Source organism: Saccostrea echinata, unplaced genomic scaffold (assembly GCF_033153115.1).
Source record: "Saccostrea echinata isolate AGI-Se365-2 ecotype Australia unplaced genomic scaffold, CSIRO_AGI_Sech_v1 ptg000042l, whole genome shotgun sequence".
In the NCBI taxonomy this organism is placed as follows: domain Eukaryota; kingdom Metazoa; phylum Mollusca; class Bivalvia; order Ostreida; family Ostreidae; genus Saccostrea; species Saccostrea echinata.
Genome location: NW_026889791.1, coordinates 6,475,746 through 6,495,551, shown reverse-complemented (window position 1 = coordinate 6,495,551; position 19,806 = coordinate 6,475,746). Strand labels below are relative to the sequence as shown.

The 19,806-nt window shown below is 33.5% G+C and overlaps 1 protein-coding gene and 1 pseudogene across 1 annotated transcript in view; both read left to right on the top strand.

Moving 5' to 3' along the window:
* Window positions 1-19,806, top strand: part of LOC133200992 (uncharacterized) — a 233,657-nt gene that overhangs the window by 115,075 nt on the left and 98,776 nt on the right. Inside the window, exon 4 of the mRNA XM_061336799.1 lies at window positions 3,878-4,074. Coding sequence (XP_061192783.1) covers window positions 3,878-4,074 — 197 coding nt within the window. The remainder of the gene's footprint in view (window positions 1-3,877; window positions 4,075-19,806) is intronic.
* Window positions 14,888-16,578, top strand: LOC133200998 (uncharacterized; annotated as a pseudogene).

The following is a 19,806-nucleotide window of genomic DNA, read 5'->3' as shown; positions in this document are numbered from 1 at the left end:
ATAGAGAAAATGCTCATGTGGATCAGGTACCATCCTCTCCCGGTGCCGAGGAAGCTGAAAGTCCTCTACAGTGCTTAAATGGAAATGAATCAGAAAAGTTACTCAAATTAAACATAAGGCATTAATGAAACAGCAATATTTTTCAAGTTTTCTTAAAAATTAATAATTTACATAACTGCTACATAAGCTGAATATTTAAAAAATGGATCCCCCAAGAGTGGGGTACATGTTATACAATATTACATGTAATTACATGTAAATACATGAAGGTCAAATGTAATACATGCAGTTTAAAGCCATTCCAGTAATTCATGAAAAAAATCAGAAGCCTAAGGTCTCAACAATTACGATTTCATCATGTTGAAATTCTGCATGTCTGGTTAGCAAGTCTAAGGGAAGTAACTCTTAAGTACAAAAACTGGAAAGCAGATGAAAATGAGTTACAGAGGGCCACCCTGATGAAACAACAGGCAGCAAGAAAGGGAAAATACAGAACTTTGTAGCTATAACAAAGAAATAACTTAAATAACTAAATAAATAAACTACAAATTCCTCACCCTGCAGTCCAAGGGAAGCAATCCAGAGGATCACACACACTACAAGACATGAGATGTCAAGACAGAAAAATGTGCTCCTTTCACATGACCACCAAAAAAAGGCCCTTTTAAGGATCACCAAAATTATTCGAAAAGATACCGAAAGTGCAAACGTTTTAGAAACTAATTAAAAATGAACACCAGGTCACGGCCCCTACACTTCCATATATGTACACATGTAAAGCACAATATAAAAATACACTCATGTACATACATAATACATAAATATATTCATACAAATATTCATCATAAGAGCAATCTGATGCACTTTCTTAACTTACCTTCCTCCTCTGGTTATGTAAACTGCACAATCCTGTACTAATTTCTACTTTCTTCTCTAACCCCCCCCCTTTACAAAGGACACAATTCACCTCAAACCCCCAAAAAACTCAGTTTTTTGCTATTTTTTCTCTCAGTATGTCTTCAATATTCAAATAAATAGCTAAAAATAACTTTTCATGACTTTCAATTCACTAAACATTGCAAAAGTTGGGGTCTGTATAGGGAAAAGAGTGCTAATTATTTTCCCATAGAACTCTATACAAACCTTTGGCCCTCTCATTACTCTGTTAAAGCTGAACATCGTAAAGAGAATGTGTCCGCCATTTTCGATTGGACTCTCGCTATATCTGAGGACCCCTATATAAAGGGCCTGGCTTAATTAGTAACTGTTCTGTGTAATCAGTCGACACCGGCGTAGACGGACATATGCTAGACAGAACTCTGTAGCGACAAAAATAACTGTAATACTTCTTCTAATGCAGGAAAGTAAGATACCAAAGAAACTTACAATAGTTGTACAGGTCAATGCAGTATACAAAAAAATACAGATACATGTATTATAACTGCAATAAAATGTAAACAAAGGTAATGCAAGATAACCAGCACGAACAAGGGCCACCATTCCACACCGATACCTGTGACAATAAAGCAGTCAGGTGTAACAAATGCGAAGAGTATACCCTGGTGTTGATATCGTAGATAATAATATCAAAAATGGTGTATGCCTATTTACGAGTTGTGTTCAGCTTTAATTCTATTTTAGACAAATCCTTGGCACCATTTAAAAATTTATTCGAAGTGTTTATAAAAAAGCCCGAAAAAAATATAGGGTCCCATGGCATTTATAGGTCAAAATTGCAGTTGTTTACAACTTATAGCGATTGGCAGTAAATGACACTCTGCCAAAAATATCAACCCCCACTCCTACAATCTCTCCTGGTATTTCTATATTTTCTGTAATATTCCTACATTCCATCATTTATTTCAAACATTAATATTTTCTTTAAAATAAAAATAATTACATACCTGAATTCAGCCAATTGGGTAACACACACTATTCAGTACTCTATACTACTTTGTGTAACAAACAAAACCATGTGTACATCTGGGGATTTGGTACTCTCATTCTTATATTGGCACAGATTAGAGAATCTAGATGGTGAATTACCCTTACTTAGTGAGGCTTTTAAATATTCTTAAACACTACACCAAAATGGTGTTACTTCATGGTATTCTTGTATTAACTTCATACCATGATCCCTAGGATGAAAATGAAAATTTGGAAACCTTATTGCACATCCAAAGTACACTATCATTCATCCTCCAAAAGATGATTTGTCTACTGCTTAAAATGTAAGAAGAGTTTAGACAACCAAGGATTTTTGTAGAAAAAACATCATTAATGATCCCCATTTAGCCTCTATGGTGAAAAAACCTTAATGCATATCTACAGGACACCAACAATCATCTTCCAAAAGACGATTTGACTATTGCATAAAATGTAAGAGAAATTCTGGGAAGCAGGTTTTTTTGTAGAAAAACATCATTTTATGACCCCCATTTGACCCCTAGGGTGAAAATGAAAATTCAAAAAACCTTAATGCACATCTACAGGACAGCAGCAATCATCTTCCAAATTTTAAAGATAATTTGGCTATTGCATTGTAAGAGGAGTTCTGGGAACCATGCAGATTTAATTAAAAAAAAACAACATTTTCGACCTTTTAATGACCCCTGAAATGAAATTTAAAATACTGAAACCTTATTGCACATCTACAGGACACCACCAATCATCTTCCTAAAGATGATTTTGCTACTGGGTAAAATATAAGAGGAGTTCAGGGAACCAGGTTTTTGTTAAAAAACAAGTCATTTTTTTTACCCTCATTTAGTCCCCAGGGTAAAATTGATAATTCAAAAACCTTATTGCACATCTACAGGACACCATCTATCATATTCCAAAAGATCAATTGGTTGCTGCTTAAAATAAAGAGTTTGAGGAAGAAGAGAGTGTCACAGACAGATGGACAGACCAGAGTAACAACAATATACCTGAACTTTCTTTAGAAAGTGTGGGTATAATTAGATATAGAACAATAAACAGGTGAGAACTGTGTTTGAGAAGAATTCTCTCTGGTCAAGCAGTCAGATTATATGATTACAAGGATCAATGAGCCCCTTAAAGAATGCAGATATGCAAGGAAAGGACAATCCCCACTCCAAAATAGGTACATGTATTTAGAGGATTGAGACTTGATACACAAGTAGACTATACTAAGATAGATCTTTAGTATGATTAAGTTACACACTTGTAGTTCTGGTCTCATTGGTCTTTAAATTCATAATTTCTGAGAAGGTAGGCATAATATTATTGTGTCTGTAGAGAAGGGGGAAGAAATTAGAAAAAAAAATTGCTGGAATTATTATTGCAATTATTCAAAAAATAATCAGTGACAGCATCTTTTGTCAATCAATGTCATGTAAAAGTGTGACTGCAATGCTTAATATACAGATAGTCATATCATTTGGACTATAAATCTGTGGTTGTTTCATTAAGTGTTGCAACAGTAAATTTCTGTTTTATGATGTTTGATTCATTAAGCAGAATTGCTTCATTGATGGCTTATACAGGTTTTCACTAACAGTATTACCTGTCATAAAACCTTACGGATGTAGTATGATTTACAACCTGGACTTAAAAGTTTGACCATCTTTTCAAAAAATTTAATCCTGGCCATCACTTTTGCAGCAGAATTTAGAAATGCAACTTATATGAGTACTAATGAATATAAACCTTTTTTTTAGTATGAACAGACAAGACATTTACAATATGCCATCAAACATTGAACCCCATCCAAAGAGACTCTGAAAAAGGGGGGGGGGGGGGAGGAGGTAAATACCACAATTCTTTGAATTGTAAAAAGTATACATACCAGTAGAGCTAATGTCTCATGATAGACTTCCTTTTTAATTATACAGTCACTGTTATTTATTTTCAGGTGATAGGTTGGTATAGGTGCAGACACAATAGTTCACCGTATCCTTCCATGAGAGAGCAGTGCATCCACAACAATTTCTTAACGATTTTACCAATTAATCAGCAAGCCAACTTTATTTTCTTACTCATAACTGGGACATCATTTGAGAATCTGGCAACTCACAACTTTGACTTTGATGTTTTGAAATGCAGTAAAAGGTTAGTAAGATAACAGTGTTCCAGCTAGGCATAAATGTTTGTTTTTAGAAACAAATACCGTACAAGTAGAAATTTTAGCGAGGATTCAATTTTGGTATTTTTAGTGAGGTATTGAGATCGCTAAAATTGAATATACTGCTTTGGAGGTAACTGTTGTCTTTCTAGGCATCATTACATCACTAATATTACTTCTCGCTAAAATAAAATACTTATTATTGAGGAAAAATCTCTAAATTTGCATCTTGCTAAAAATTCCACTTATGTGGTAAATAACTTTATTTTATCTCTTACAATGTTCTTTTATTGGTTATAATGCCAATCTTGCAAAGGCTATAGTGTCAATCTTATATGCATAGCATATAAATTTATTTTCCCATCGCAATGAAGATTTTTTTGGAGAAAGGATGTGTAAGCACTTGCATACTTGTTTATAGGCAGCTATGTGGTTGCTTATCAATAAAAGAAAACGTATTTTGTAATACTTTATTGTATAGTTTTATTGATGTTGAATATATTAATCTTCTTCTGGTGTAGGTATGTACTGCCTTTTACAATGAAATAACAACAAACAATTGTTTAGGTTGTTTTGATATGAGTGCATGGTGAGTGTGTTGTACAAAACTGTGCTCTTCTGTGAGAGAAATATTCCACTTTAAAGAGCCGTTGTTAACTCACTTTAGCTTAATTCAAGCTCAATTGAGCTTTTTTGATCACATTTTGTGTCATCCATCTATCTGTTATAAATTTTTCACATTTTTGACTTCTTCTCCAGAACCAGTGGCTAATTTCAATCAAATTTGCAACAAAGCATCCTTGAGTGAAGGGGATTCAAGTTTGTTTAAAATGGCCTCACCCTCTTTTAAGGGGAGGTATTAAAGAGTTAGTGAAAATTTGGTGGCATCTTTTCAAAATAATCTTTTCAAGAACCACTGGACCAAAAAAGTTTGTCTTTTGGCTTTGTTGTTTACTTTCTCTTTACTTGTTTTTTTTTTTAAACCTAAAACTGATGATTTATGTAATTTGATAACATACAGTATTTTGCTTCATTAAGTTGTAAGTAATCAGGATCATCATTGACTATATTTCACTACATAGCTTGAATTACCTATGTACACCGAAGTTGCCAATTACAGGTTTACATTTCCATGATTATTCTCGGTACTTTCCAAGCATGTAGACATTTACTTCTCAACAGCACTTGTACAATCACTATATTTAGCTACATAGCTTGAATTATCTACATGTACAGTGAAGTTGCCAATTAAGGGTTGAGTAACTCTGGGTCATTCATATGTATTTTTCACAGGCACTTGACATTTTAAATCTTTCTCTTTATTAATAAAAACATCCCCATACTATAATAATAACAAGGTACATCACGGTCGCCATCTTGAATTTTTCAGGCAAACTACATGGCCTCAATACGCAAGTTTCAAGATTATCTCCCTTGGCGCACAGAGGGGAGTTTTGTTTCTGCGTAAACCGCGTAAATATTTAGGGTACTATTTGGCTTAGAATCATCAAAATTTGTCAGTTGATATATCTTGGGACCTCGGAGTTGGTTGACTGAAAAGTTGGTCACTGTGACCTACTTTTGAAAATTTATGGCTTTAATTAAATATTTCAGGTACTAATTGGCTTAGAATCATCAAACTTTGTCAGTTGATGCATCTTGGGTCCTTGGAGTAAGACAACTGAAAAGAAGGTCACCTTGACCTACTTTTTAGCTCACCTGAGCTGAAAGCTCAAGTAAGCTTTTCTGATCACCCATTGTCCGTCGTCCGTCCATCCGTCTGTCCGTCCGTCTGTAAACTTTTCACATTTTCAACTTCTTCTCAAGAACCACTGGGCCAATTTTAACCAAACTTGGTACAAAGCATCCTTGGGTGAAGGGGAGTTTAAATTGTTAAAATGAAGGTCCAAGTCCCCTTCAAAGGGGAGATAATCTAGAAAAGACAAAATATGGGTGGGGTCATTAAAAAATCTTCTTCTCAAGAACCACTGGGCCAGAAAAGCTGAAACTTATGTGGAAGCATCCTGGGGTAGTGTAGATTCTAAATTGTTCAAATCATGACCCCCGGGGGTAGGGTGGGGCCACAATAGGGAATCCAACTTTTACATTAAAATATGTAGTAAAAATCTTTAAAAATCTTCTTCTCAAGAACCACTTGGCCAGAAAAGCTGAAACTTATGTGGAAGCATCCTGGGGTAGTGTAGATTCTAAATTGTTCAAATCATGACCCCCGGGGGTAGGGTGAAGCCATAATAGGGAATCCAAGTTTTACATTGAAATATGTAGTAAAAATCTTTAAAAATCTTCTCTTAAGAACCACTGGGCCAGAAAAGCTGAAACTTATGTGGAAGCATCCTGGGGTAGTGTAGATTCTAAATTGTTTAAATCATGACCCCCGGGGGTAGGGCGAAGCCACAATAGGGAATCCAAGTTTTACATTGAAATATATAGGAAAAATCTTTAAAAATTTTCTTCTCCAGAACCACTTGGCCAGAAAAGCTGAAACTTATGTGGAAGCATCCTGGGGTAGTGTAGATTCTAAATTGTTCTAATCTTGACCCCCGGGGGTAGGGCGGGGCCACAATAGGGAATCCAAGTTTTACATTGAAATATGTAGTAAAAAATCTTTAAAAATCTTCTTCTCAAGAACCACTTGGCCAGAGAAGCTGAAACTTATGTGGAAGCATCCTGGGGTAGTGTAGATTCTAATTTTTCAAATCATGACCCTTGGGGGTAGGGCGGGGCCACAATAAGTACTACAAGGGGGATCAGGTGAAAAACAGCAAGGCCAAAGTTTCTCAGGTGAGTGTTGTGGCCCATGGGCCTCTTGTAAAATTTTATTGCTGTATTTAATATTTTCAGGTACTATTTGGCAATTCAAAATTTGTCAGTTGATGCATCTTAGGTACTCGGAGAATGTTGATTGAAAAGTAGGTCACCAAGACCTACTTTTCAATTTACATGACTATAATTAAATATTTCGGGTACTAATTAGCTTAGAATCATCAAACATTGTCAGTTGATGCATCTTGGGTCTTCGGAGTAGGTCGACTGAAAAGTAAGTCACCCTGACATACTTTTGAAAATTTATGGCTTTGATTAAATATTTCAGGTACTAATTGGCTTAGAATCTTCAAATTTTGTCAGTTGATGCATCTTGGGTCCTTGGAGTACAACAACTGAAAAGTAGTTCACTATCACCTACTTTTCAATTTATATGGCTATAATGAAATATTTTCAGGTACTAATTAGCTTAGAATCATCAAACTTTGTCAGTTGATGCATCTTGGGTCCTTGGAATAAGTTGACTGAAATGTAGGTGACTGTGATCTACTTTTGAAATTTCATTGCTTTATTCAAATATTTTTAGGTACTCATTGGCTTAGAATCACCAAACTTTGTCAGTTGATGCATCTTGGGTCCACAGAGTTACAGTACCAACCAGAATCAACCTGACATCCAAGCAGTCCCAGAAAGCAGCCCCCGGGACTGCTCTGGGACCACTGTGGGACTGCTCTAGAAAGCAAACCCAGCAGTCACTGGGACTGCTTTCTGGGACTGCTTTGTTCACCCATGCATGAAAATGATTCTGAGTGACAAGAAAGCCCTGCCCCTTGTGTATTCTAAATTTGCAGGTTTCATTTTGTACAGTAGTTTTGTTTACTTTCAGCAGAGAAGTTGTAAAAGTAAAATTAATCAACAAGGATTTTCCAAACATTTAACAAGACGATTTCACACCATTGTAGTGTAAAATCAATAAGAAAAATTAATTAAATGTTGGTTATAATAAAAGTTGTTTTGCCAGTTTAAAAAAAGAACAGAAGTCAGAAAATGATTTATTTTTAATCCGTGAATTTAAAGTAAATGCAGGTGTTTGAAACTAAACAATTAATTTAATTAATTAAAGCTGTTAAATTATGTACTCAAAGTTTGCATTATTCTGTGTCCTAAAGGAGGAAACAATCACAGCATTTAAGTTTTAGAAAATATTCAAAGCTATATGGTGCACTGGAAAGTAATTATTTTTCAGCTGAAAAGGCAGCTGGGAAAAAAAGAATCTTCAATGCTGTTTTTTTTACCGCTTCAAAATAATAATTTCAATAATTAATTCAAATACAGACAATCTTTTTAACTATGAAATAATCTCCTGTCATATAAACAACGTGAGCAATTATTCGTTGATTTTTCTCCCTGATTAATTTTTAACTTATAAAAAAAGTTTTACTAAATATATAAAATTATATTTCTAAATAGATATGGTTGAAAATATCGAAATTTATTTCTTATTTTCTTTTTGTGTATGTTTGAGGAAAAACTAGATACAAGTAACAACTGCATTGTCTGGCCGATTAAAAGCCATACACAGAGTATAAAATGTGTAAACACCAGGCTAAGTTTTCAATCGCCTTTGAGCATGAGTAGGAGACAGTCCATGCATATTATTTGGGTATCAGTGTCACACATCACTGACCTTGCTGGTCAACAATCTTATGGCATTTATTTCTAAGACTGCCAAACCCTTGTTTTAATAAATATTGTATAGATGTATTTCAGAATTATTTAATTTATAAAATATCTGAGATAGTCACTTGCATGATTTACGTGTACATGCACACTGATGTAAGGGCTCAGGAAATAATAATTATATCGACAAGTCAATGAAAATGATAGCCAGAATATATTAGCAAGCAAAATTTGATGAAGAATTAACTGTCATCAGATTTGTGATATACAGTGTATATTTTCTCAAGATTCAACATCAATAAAAAATGTAAACAGAGTAATATTGGAATCGGCCTTGCTCTATAATTGTAGAATCTTTTTCAAAGTCATTTAATTCTAGTCTAAAAATAAGTCATTAATTTTATTTAGCACATGATTAATTTTCTATTAAAAAAATATATACTTGGTAACCATTATCAGTAAATAAAATTTAATAAACAATGGTTTAATTTGGTTTCAAATTAATATGCTACAGATGTAATTACAGTGTATTAGTGTGAAAGTCTTTTTTCTTATTTAAGGTCTTCCGTCTCCATGGACGACCTTATAGTGATTCTATTGTTTCTTATTTTGTCGCCCCGAATGAAGTCGGGCGACAAATTGCGATTGTACACATGAAAACATCGTCCGGGGATTTTCTCGCAGATGGCTGGCACAATCTTGCTGAAACTTTCCACAAAAAACGATCACTAGTTGTACTTGTGCAGTGAAGACTTTCAGTTTCAAAATGGCTACCGTTGCCATGGAAATGTACGAAAAATGAAGAATTTTTTCCGGAAGTGTTCTTGCTGATTCTTTGGACATTCGTCATGAAACTTTAGAGAAATGATGATCAGTAATTGAAGTTGTGCGATTTGCATTTAAAATTTTTAAATTGCCTATTGTTGCCATGGAAACAAATGAAAAGTGATAATTGAGCCTCGTCGGATAGAAATCGACCTTATCGTATGCGAAGTCATAATGAGAAACAAACGAATAAAGTTAATAATGTTTTCCCGGCATTTTTTCTACATGTTGTTTTCCACTTTCTACATATAATATATATGTTTCAGGCGGCATCAAAACAGTTCCAATTGCTTTAAAATAATTTTCAGTGTTATATAGTAATCTCAAATAGATTTTCCTTCATGGAGCCCCGCTCTACACATTGTAACCATGGCTAAATGTAAACAGAGGCGAAATGAATGCCGAGTCCGATTTATTTATCAACAGCAGAAGACATCAGGTATTTCAAACAATGCATGAATAAATGGTAAGTAAACATTGTACAAGTAATGAAATGTTCAAGTTTGTTCTAAAGAAATATAATAAATGTACATTTGTCTTTCCTTGGAAGTTTAATTATAAATCTTTCAGGTGCTGCCAGATGTAAGATGATCGAACTTGTGTGAAGTCGTACACTTTAGCTGTGTACATCAGACAAAATTAGATTTAGATTTACAAGAAATACTATAACCTGTATTGGCTCAAAATGCGTGTTATATGTAGTAATATAGGGAATTTAACAGATAAAAAAAGAAAGTGATTATGCAAAAGAAAAAACGAAAAAAATGTATAAATTAAAAAAAAAATTGAAAAACACAAATATGTTGTACATGTAGGGAGTTACACACAATTCATTGATTTGCTTTTCTGATATAGTTTCAAAATACATGCTCTTGCCTGTTGTTTATTTAAAAATTAGCGACCACGATAATGACACCTTAAAAGGCGATTTTATATATCGCTATGGATTTTTTTGTAATTAGACACGAAAAATGACTGGATAAGATAATACACGAGTTGCTTCCCATGACAGAGAAAGGGGCTCAACAAAGGAGTATCATTTAATAAATATTTTACTACTATTTTCCACCGTTTCCCATAACCGGTAGTTATATAGTTTTACAGTTTGTCCAGAAAATATGCAGGCGATTTTTATCCATTTTTTTTTAAATTTCAGTGATTATCTCAGCATAGCGGATTGTGGGCTCTCAATAAACGAAGACGCACAGTTATCGAGACCCCCTTTTAACACACAATTTTTCCTAACAAGGAAAATGTGACATTTGAAAATGTGTATTGAAAGACGGAACTACGAAAGCCCAGAAGGCTCATTCGAGATTCGAGTTTCGAAATACGAGATTCGAAATTGGAGTTTCGAGATTCAAGATCCAAACTAACCAATCAAAAGGCGGTTTAAGATTCAATTACTCCCCTTTGCTAAGTTTTGATCTTCAAGAAATCGTTGAATATATTCTAAACGAAGAGGTCATTTGATAATATTACAATGCAAGAAAGAGTGTTATATATATCAGAACAAAATTAGAAAAAAATATTAGGTTTTAGGTCTGCAAAATATACTTAAATTTATATCATAACTTCTTAAATATTATAATAGATTTATATCAAGAATATCTAAATCGTATTATCTACATTGTTTACAGGATTGATGTCATAATAAATATTGTTAATCGGATTCAAAGAGCAAAGGTTTGGGGGGGGGGGCGTGTTGCAGTTGATGAGAATCATTAGTGTGCAATTAAACAATTGACTAGCGATTAGTGATAAATAGTAATACGGGTTTCAAAGAGGATATAGTTTGTAACAAGGTATTAGAAAGTGACCAGTGACTAAAACGGGTTTCAAAATTAAGTGTGCCATAAAACAAGTGACTAGCGATTAATGATGATTAGTAATACGGGTCTCTCAAAGTGGATATAGTTTGTGACAAGGTATTAGAAAGTGACCAGTGACCAATACGAGTTTTAAAGTGGATATAGTTTGTAACAAGGTGTTAGAAAGTGTTCAGTGACCAAGTTTGTGAAACCAAGAGACAGCCCCTTAAGTACGGATGGCTGAAATATACTTTTGCAATGCGAGGACTGTAAAATCTCCCCACTTTGCATTAGGGTACACGGTAGTACTATATCATTTATCAACATTACTTACATATACAGTGTCAAATTGTACAATATACAAATACATGTACTGTAGATTATTATTTAGTATACACATAAATTGTCTGTACTGTTTGTAATTGTAGAAATCATACTTGTTGTTTGTGATGCCTGAAAGGGCCCTGATTTGGAAATAAAGAATCTTATCTATACATGCTTAATTAAGATAATGATTTCTCTTTGTTCAGGCCCGTAGGAAATAATAAAATAAAAAATCACTGTAAAGCCCCCCCCCCTTAAAAAAAACAACAGGGGGTTACCACGGTTATTAGACGTTATTTTTGAAAGGACACAAGCACAAAGTTGCTATGTTTTCTATAGTAAATTATATCGGTAAAAAATAAGGGGAATGTGGGGGGGGGGGGGGGGGGAGACACGTGCCCAGGGTCCTATGGCTATGTTGTTTATTTTATTACAACGGTAAACATATGTTCGGTTATCAACATTCAGTGTCAATCTTGCGATGCAGGGCAAAATAATTATATATTCGATAATTATTTATAAGGAAACCGCTCGGGTCTCACAAGAAACATAACCAATCAATACACAAGTTTCAGTACATGATGTAATGGCCATAGAGAAAAAAAGATATAAAAGTATTTAACAATGATAAAAAATTAATTATTTTAACAAAAACAATATGGACCCTCTATACACCTTTAGGACTTTGAAAAAATCATATAGCCTAAAGGAGTACGTATTAAAATTACTTAGTTTGTGTATGCCTTTTTAGTGTACACAGGAAATCTTTCAAGAAAGACATCGTAGTCGTGATAAAGAAAAATCGTGTTCGCTTTCCCAATGGTGTATATTCCATATAGGTAAAAAGGCTATAGCCTACACATCATTTTCTTGATGTCAAAAAATATTCATTTATACATATATTTGGTTGAAAAATAGGGGAAAGTTGATCATAAATCTTATTTATTTACCAGTTACTAGAATATTTTTTCATATCCAATTTTTAAAGTATACAAAACTTTTGATTTTTATAGTTGGTTAAATCTAAACTTGATATGTTACCTTGAAGTCGATATCAGACTATTAAACATGACATCAACAGGAGTCTGCAGTTCGGACAGGGAATAGAAATTAGTAAATATGTTTGTGTTAGTAGGAAGTCAAACATAAAATATTTTAAAAATTATATTTAGATTATTCAGTAAAAAAGTTTCCATAATTTCTAAGCACTGTGTAAGGATTTTAAAATTTCTCAATTTTATTTAAAGTGGTCATAAAGATTTTAATTTCTGCATCATAAAAATATGTTTAAATGATTTATATTTATATTCACGGGAAAAATTACAATGAAAGATGTCTCCAAGATCGCAGAAAGTGGTCATCTGCCCCCCCCCCCCCTCTATTGAGAGGGGCGACTCCCTCCTTACCTATCCGCAATTCGGCAATGATGCTCTTTAGGTGAAATCTGTGACTTCACATTAGCCTACACATTAGCAGAAAGGAATATACACCACTGTGAGTGTTCTAATAGGAGAAATACATAAAAATTAAGTTTTCAATTAAGGCTTTGAATACTTGAATTAATTAAAAATTATATATACAATACAAACTGGAATTTATTTTATTCCATATCAAATAGTCGATCACTCTAACTGCACAGATTCACCCTTAAGGTCAGACGATACATTCCTCAAATACTAAGTATCTGTTTTGTATATCTGGGTATTGTGTGGAAAATATTCAAAATTTTATTTACCTTCTGATTTCTAAACTGGTTTCAAATTGTCTTTAAAAAATTGAAACACTAAAAAATGTGATATTGGCTAATCAAGTTTTTTTCCAAAAGGATTTTATAGGAAAAACTCCCTCTTGTATCTTGCACAAATGCCTGGTAATGTACCTCAATTTTTTGCGAGTAAACATGTTAAAGTAGCAATACTTCAATGACAAAATCTTAGAAAAATTTATATATTATTGAGGAACGTATCGTCTATCCTTAAATGTAATAAAATGTATCCTTAATAAAATTTCTGTGCAGTGTAAAGACGATGATCCTTTAGGATTTATTTCATATCAATAACAATTTTCTCCCTTATCAATGTGCAGTATTAAATAATTTATCTACATACTAAATTCGCTATTCAACGGTAAGACCATATAATATTCTATATATGTATCTATTGTTTTGTTTAATGAGGAAAATAAGATTTTATACATATTTTTCAAAACGTTATCCAAAATTCATTTCTATTTTGTTTTGATACATATAACATTTTTTCTTGCATTATTATTTAAGCAAATGACCCATTTGTTATCAATATATTCATTGATTTCTTGATAGTAAAAACTTAATAAAGGGGAATAATCAAATATTGAATCCGCATTTTGATTAGTTAGTTTGGATCTTGAATTTCGAATTTCGAATCTCGTACTTCGAAACTCGAATCTCGAATAAGCCTTCTGGGCTTTCGTACGGAACCCCCCTTTTTGCAGCATTGTCAAATCATTCCATGTTAATGTATCCAAAAAGTTTCCTTGTCGAAAAAGTTGGAACCTATCCAGCCCCAACCCCATAAAAAATAGAATATTTTCTTTTCTTTCTTTTTATAAAAAAAATGTTCAAGTCAATTGTCAATCCCCCTCCCCCTTTCAAAGCCGAGGCTTCGTGCCTGGGATGTATATCAATGACGTATGGAAATTGAACTATCTAAGTTCTCATAAATCATCTGGTGATGGATTTTGCGCGTGCAAATGCATGTGCTTGGAATATATTGAACTTCCATATTTGCTAAAATGTATATATATCATTTGATAAATGTCTGTATAGTTTCGGCTAGTTTTAATTAACGTAACGTTAATTTCATATTTATCAACTCTGTACATTTATATAATTGTATTTCCCTTCCAGATTTTTTAGGAGCTAGCGGCCCATATACACGAAAAATAATTTCAAATTCGAATACATGTATATCACAAGCAAAGTAAAAAAACAAGGCAAAAGAATATATAATAATAAATATTAAAACAAACAAACAAAACAGAAAAAAAGATGCATGCATGAAAGACATATTTTGTTAAATTCAAAGTGAAAGTCCTTGTACAACCCCCACCCCCACCCCCCCACCCCCCACCCCCCGACTTGCTGCATAATACTAATCCTGTTGAAACGGCATTCCATAAAAGTAATTTAATTGAAATGAAATACACTATAGCAAAAAACAAAACAAAACAAAACAAACAAACAAAAAACAAAACAATATACTTATAAAAGTATTGTTTTATACTGTCTATATGCATTCATCGATCCTTTCTACCTAAATCAGTTTGACTCAAAATAATAAATATGTATAGGGTAGAAAGAAGGTCATATATCTTTATTTGACTAAGTTGTCTGTATTATTTTTTCCTCTAGTACTGTTTTAGTAATTTAAAGCATGGTTCATATTGCATTTAAATCCTTAAATTCATGTGTATTCACATATTCTATACCGGTATTTAATTTATCTTTTTAGTCTACATGATGGATACTGGTCCTGAAGTAGAACACTTTGACGAAGAGGCTACTGATTTTTTTCAAGAGTATATTCCACGTTCTCCAACACCTCCACTAGCAATATACACGACTGATGACGACCCAGGCAGCGATGAAGATGATGGAGAAGTAGATGAGGAGAATATCAGGCACAGAGTGACCAGTTTTTTTGCCGAGCCATCTGTCCAATTAAGACTAAGTCAGAATGATGATGAGGATCATAATCATGAGAGGGTATATGTGGACAAATTATTTGAAAGTGAATGCAGTTGCATTAAAAACTGCTTTCGAAATATATTTTCCTAAAAGAGCATGCATATCAGCTTCTGTTAAGACTACATGAGTTCACCAGAAGTGAGAGGGACATATATATCCTGTCTAAACTCGAAGATCAATTGATTCAAACGAATGGATCTGTCGACTCCAAATAAAGAAAACGTGAACATCAGCGATTCTGTTACAGCTTTCAAGGAGTAGAAATTTGTGAAAGCGCCTGGCGATCTAATTTCGAAATTGAACGCCCGGAGTTTAAAAGTTTGAAGAAACATTTCAAAGATAACGGCATCACCCCACTAGTTCATGGACTGACTGGTAAGAAGTCAAACCATGGTCATCCATTTTATGTCATTGAAGCAGCAGTCCTGTTTATCAAGAGATACGCGGACCAATTTGGTTTGCCTTTACCTGCTGCCCCACGAGCACGCGATGACACACCACCTGTGCTCCTACCCTGTAACGAAAGCAAAGCAGCGGTTCATGCAAAGTATAAAGAGGCCTATCTGGTGTCCAGTAGTCCGTTTGTCGAGCTAACTACATTCAAAGAAGCCTGGAATTCATGTGTGCCTTTCATACAGTTTATGAAACCCAAAACAGACTTGTGTAAGACCTGCCATGACCTCCGCGAAGATATTGCTGGGGCATTTAACGAGGATATAAAGTTGGAACTCACACAGCGTCTGATTAATCACATTGACCAAGCCAAACAAGAGCGCAAATTCTACAAAGAATGCACTACTAGAGCAAGAGAAGAACTTAAGGATGCCGAGAAACCCCATGGGAGATATCTACAGTCATGTTCTGTACCCTACGAGAATGTACATTATATATTCGATTTTTCGCAGTATGTGACCACCCCCCATTCTTCACAACAAGTCGGACCATTGTTTTTTCTACAACCCCGAAAGGTTCAGATATTTGCAGTATGTGATGAAAACTTCCCTCTCCAAACCAACTACCTTATAGATGAACATGAAACTATAGGTGAAAATGGAAGTAAAACTCATGGACCAAATGCTGTATTGAGTATGTTACATCATTACTTGGATGCCAACAGCTACGGTGAAGCAGTCTGCCATCTCAACGCTGATAATTGCGTTGGACAAAACAAAAATAAAACAACTATACAGTACTTGGCTTGGCGATGCTTAAATGGACTCCACAGAAAAAATTATTTGCATTTCATGATTGCTGGTCATACGAAATGCCTGTGTGACTCCTGCTTTGGAATGCTCAAGAAGAAATACCGAAGATCTGGCTTCGGGGCCAGCAACTTATAAAAATCTCAGCTCAAATCTCAAACTTAAATCTTAGATTTCTACCTCACCTGAGATTTTCCTAAAACACTGTGCCACCAACATTTCTGAGATTTGTCTCACGTAAGCTGAGATTTGAGAAAAATCTTAGACTTATTCTCGTTGTTAAATGCGACCTTTTTCTGATAATGCACAAATTTGTTGAATTAATGATTGAATTTACCTTTAAGTCAGTTGTTAATGCAATATTTTGGTGTTTTGTAGCGAAAATACACATCCCCCACTTCCTTCGTCTTTCATTTGTTGTTTCGAGTCATTCAACGGAAAGGATTCCATTACGACCTTTGGGACAATAAAATGTTCGACGAATCCCCGTACAAAACTCCCTACAGACGAATAACACAAAATCATATCATAACTTCGCAGTCTTGTCTCGTCTGTCGACATAAACACACAAAAACATACAACGAGGCGTCATTTCCGCCATTGTGACGTTACATGTAGAAAGATTACGAATAGTAGGTAGGCGGATCAAGACTATTTTTCGCAGACCGATTTTTCTTTCTTTTGTTTAAAAATGTCAGATATATAAATTACTTTTAATTCTCCGTAGGAAAAGAAAAAAATATTTCAGTTATAGGGACTTTTTGTATTTAGAGTAAACCTTAGTGATTTTTTTCCCTAGCAGATCAGAAATAAAAAAAAAACATGATATTAAATAGCTACATTCTCATACATGTATGCTAAAATAAATTTCCGGAGCGTTTCGTAATTGTGCGTAAATATGATAGATGGACAGCGAACATATCCAGGAGCGGGTAACGTTTTACAGGATTGTTTATCAAGGAAATCTGAGAGGAATTTTTAACAGGACAGTTGTCGGGAATTTTAGGTCACCCCCTGTGAGAAAATGTTACGGAAAGTCTTTATTGTTTTTCTTTTAAATATATATATATATATATATATATATATATATATATATATATATATATATATATATATATATATATATATAACGAATATTGCATTACTTGACCAATATTCATCGTTACACTTGAAACCCAAGTCAATCTTGCAAACGCTCATCAAGCGCCGGATCAGAAATTGATTAATCCCTAATATCATATCGTAATTAAAAAGTTTCACTGCGTAATGATGCAATATTTTTAACAAATACGGTCCATACTTTTTTTTTTTAATTTAAAAATTAAAATGTTACTTGTACTAAAAAAAAAAAACGTTTGTATAAAAACATTTCCATTCCGGCAAATGAGGTTGAATATATATTGTGATTTATACATGTACCTCAGAATGGTCATAAGTCAAGTTTATTCTTATAAATAATATAAACAGTCAAGAATTTAAGTTTATGCACAAGGCATTGTGAGTATATAAAGTTAATCCCAATTCTCACTTAAGAATTTTATAGATTTATTTAGAACCAAATTAGACAGATTGCTATCATCAGTGAAATAAATGGTGATTTATATATTAATTCGAAAGAACAAAATATTTGTTCATGGAATTTTAGACAGATTTCTTTTAATATCTGCGTATAATTTACACCAATAAGTTATTGTACATCAAGTAAAATATAAATACTTGAGAGAAAAAAAACAAAGAAGGGGCTGGGTAGGTTTCATATTTTATCTTGTCATATTTCCTTTTCTGATATACATGGAAATTGTGAATTACATTTAATAAATTTGCCATGCCACAAATAGCACTCTAAAATATGCATTTAATTAATTATTAATTAGATTAATCCCAGAATGAGAATGAATGAAGATATATATGTACATTTTATGTATAAAGTGTTATTTGGCCTCACTAGAATATTCCTGTAAATTTATTCTTTTTTCTGTATTATCATTATTTTTTTTTCTTTTGGTAAAGTTTAAAGTGCTTGATTCCATGCGTGGAAAATATTATAATAAGAATATTTACATGTGCGTAATTAAGACAACCCCCCCCCCCCCTCCTCACAGGATGGTCAAGTTTTGGGAGAAATTAACATTCTTTCTGTGCTTGCACGTTAATTTCGCGTGTTTATGGATTAAATTGTGCACTGTCATAACATTTGCGACCGTTTTACCATAAAATAGTTCTGTGAGATTTTGTTTGAGACTGGTATACATCAATCTCAAGATTTTCTGAGAAATCTCAGAATTTTTTCTCAGCTGAGTCGGAAAAAACGGTGGTGGCGCGCATGTTTGAGAAAAATCTCAGACTTGAGAAAAAATATCATATTTGAGAAAAAACTCGAAGACTAGTCTGAGTTTGAGAAAATATTTGTTTGGTGGCACAGTTTGGTGAGAAAAACTCAAATTTTCTGAGAAATCTCAGATTTGAGAATATCTCAGCGTTGGTGGCCCCAAAGCCTGGAATTGGTCACACACAATTGTCATAGAAACGAATCAGGAAAAAAGGAAAGATGTGCACAAATGTTCTCAGAGTAATCAGAAACTCTAGGTGTGCAGTCAAAATTAAAAATTTTCTAGATTCCTACCGTTGCCATGGAAACTGACGAAAATTGATTTTTTTTTAATTTCTATTTTTGTCATTTATTACGCAAGCAATCTTTTGGAAACTTTTAAGATTTATTCCTTCTACTGTATCAAAGTGGTTTCTGCAAAAAAGTTGGATTTGATTGCAGTAGTTCTATTGCTTCAGCCACCGGAACGAAGTTGTATTTTGGTTAATCGTAGTTTTGTATTTGAGTGTTCTCATAAATGGCTTTCAAAATCTTTCCGATACTTTACAAAAATAATAATCACCAACCCTAGTTGTGCATAGAATATTTTATTTTTTCAAAGTTTGTTGCTGAAGCCAGGTTTTGAATAAATGATTTAAGAAAAGTCGCGGTCACATGATCATTGTATGCTATCAGAAGTTTCTTTTAATCAAAGTACTGATATGAGTTGATGGTTGTCCAAGCTTAGCTAATGGGTATTGCTTTAGTGATGAAAAAATGAAGTGTCTATAATTTAGAAACAGAAATTCAAATTTCTATTTGATTTCTGATGTCAATTTTATGACATGATGCAATGTATTTTAAAATCCAATTAAAGATAATACTTTATGAAATTGTAAGAAAATGATATTTCTTTCTTTTTACAGTATAATTATACATGTTATACATTAATTGAGCATTGCTACCTTATTTTAACAAATGAAATGAACTTGCACAGCTTTCATAAATTATATTAAAACCACAATTTTTGACATTCCTTATTGTGTATGCAGCACGTA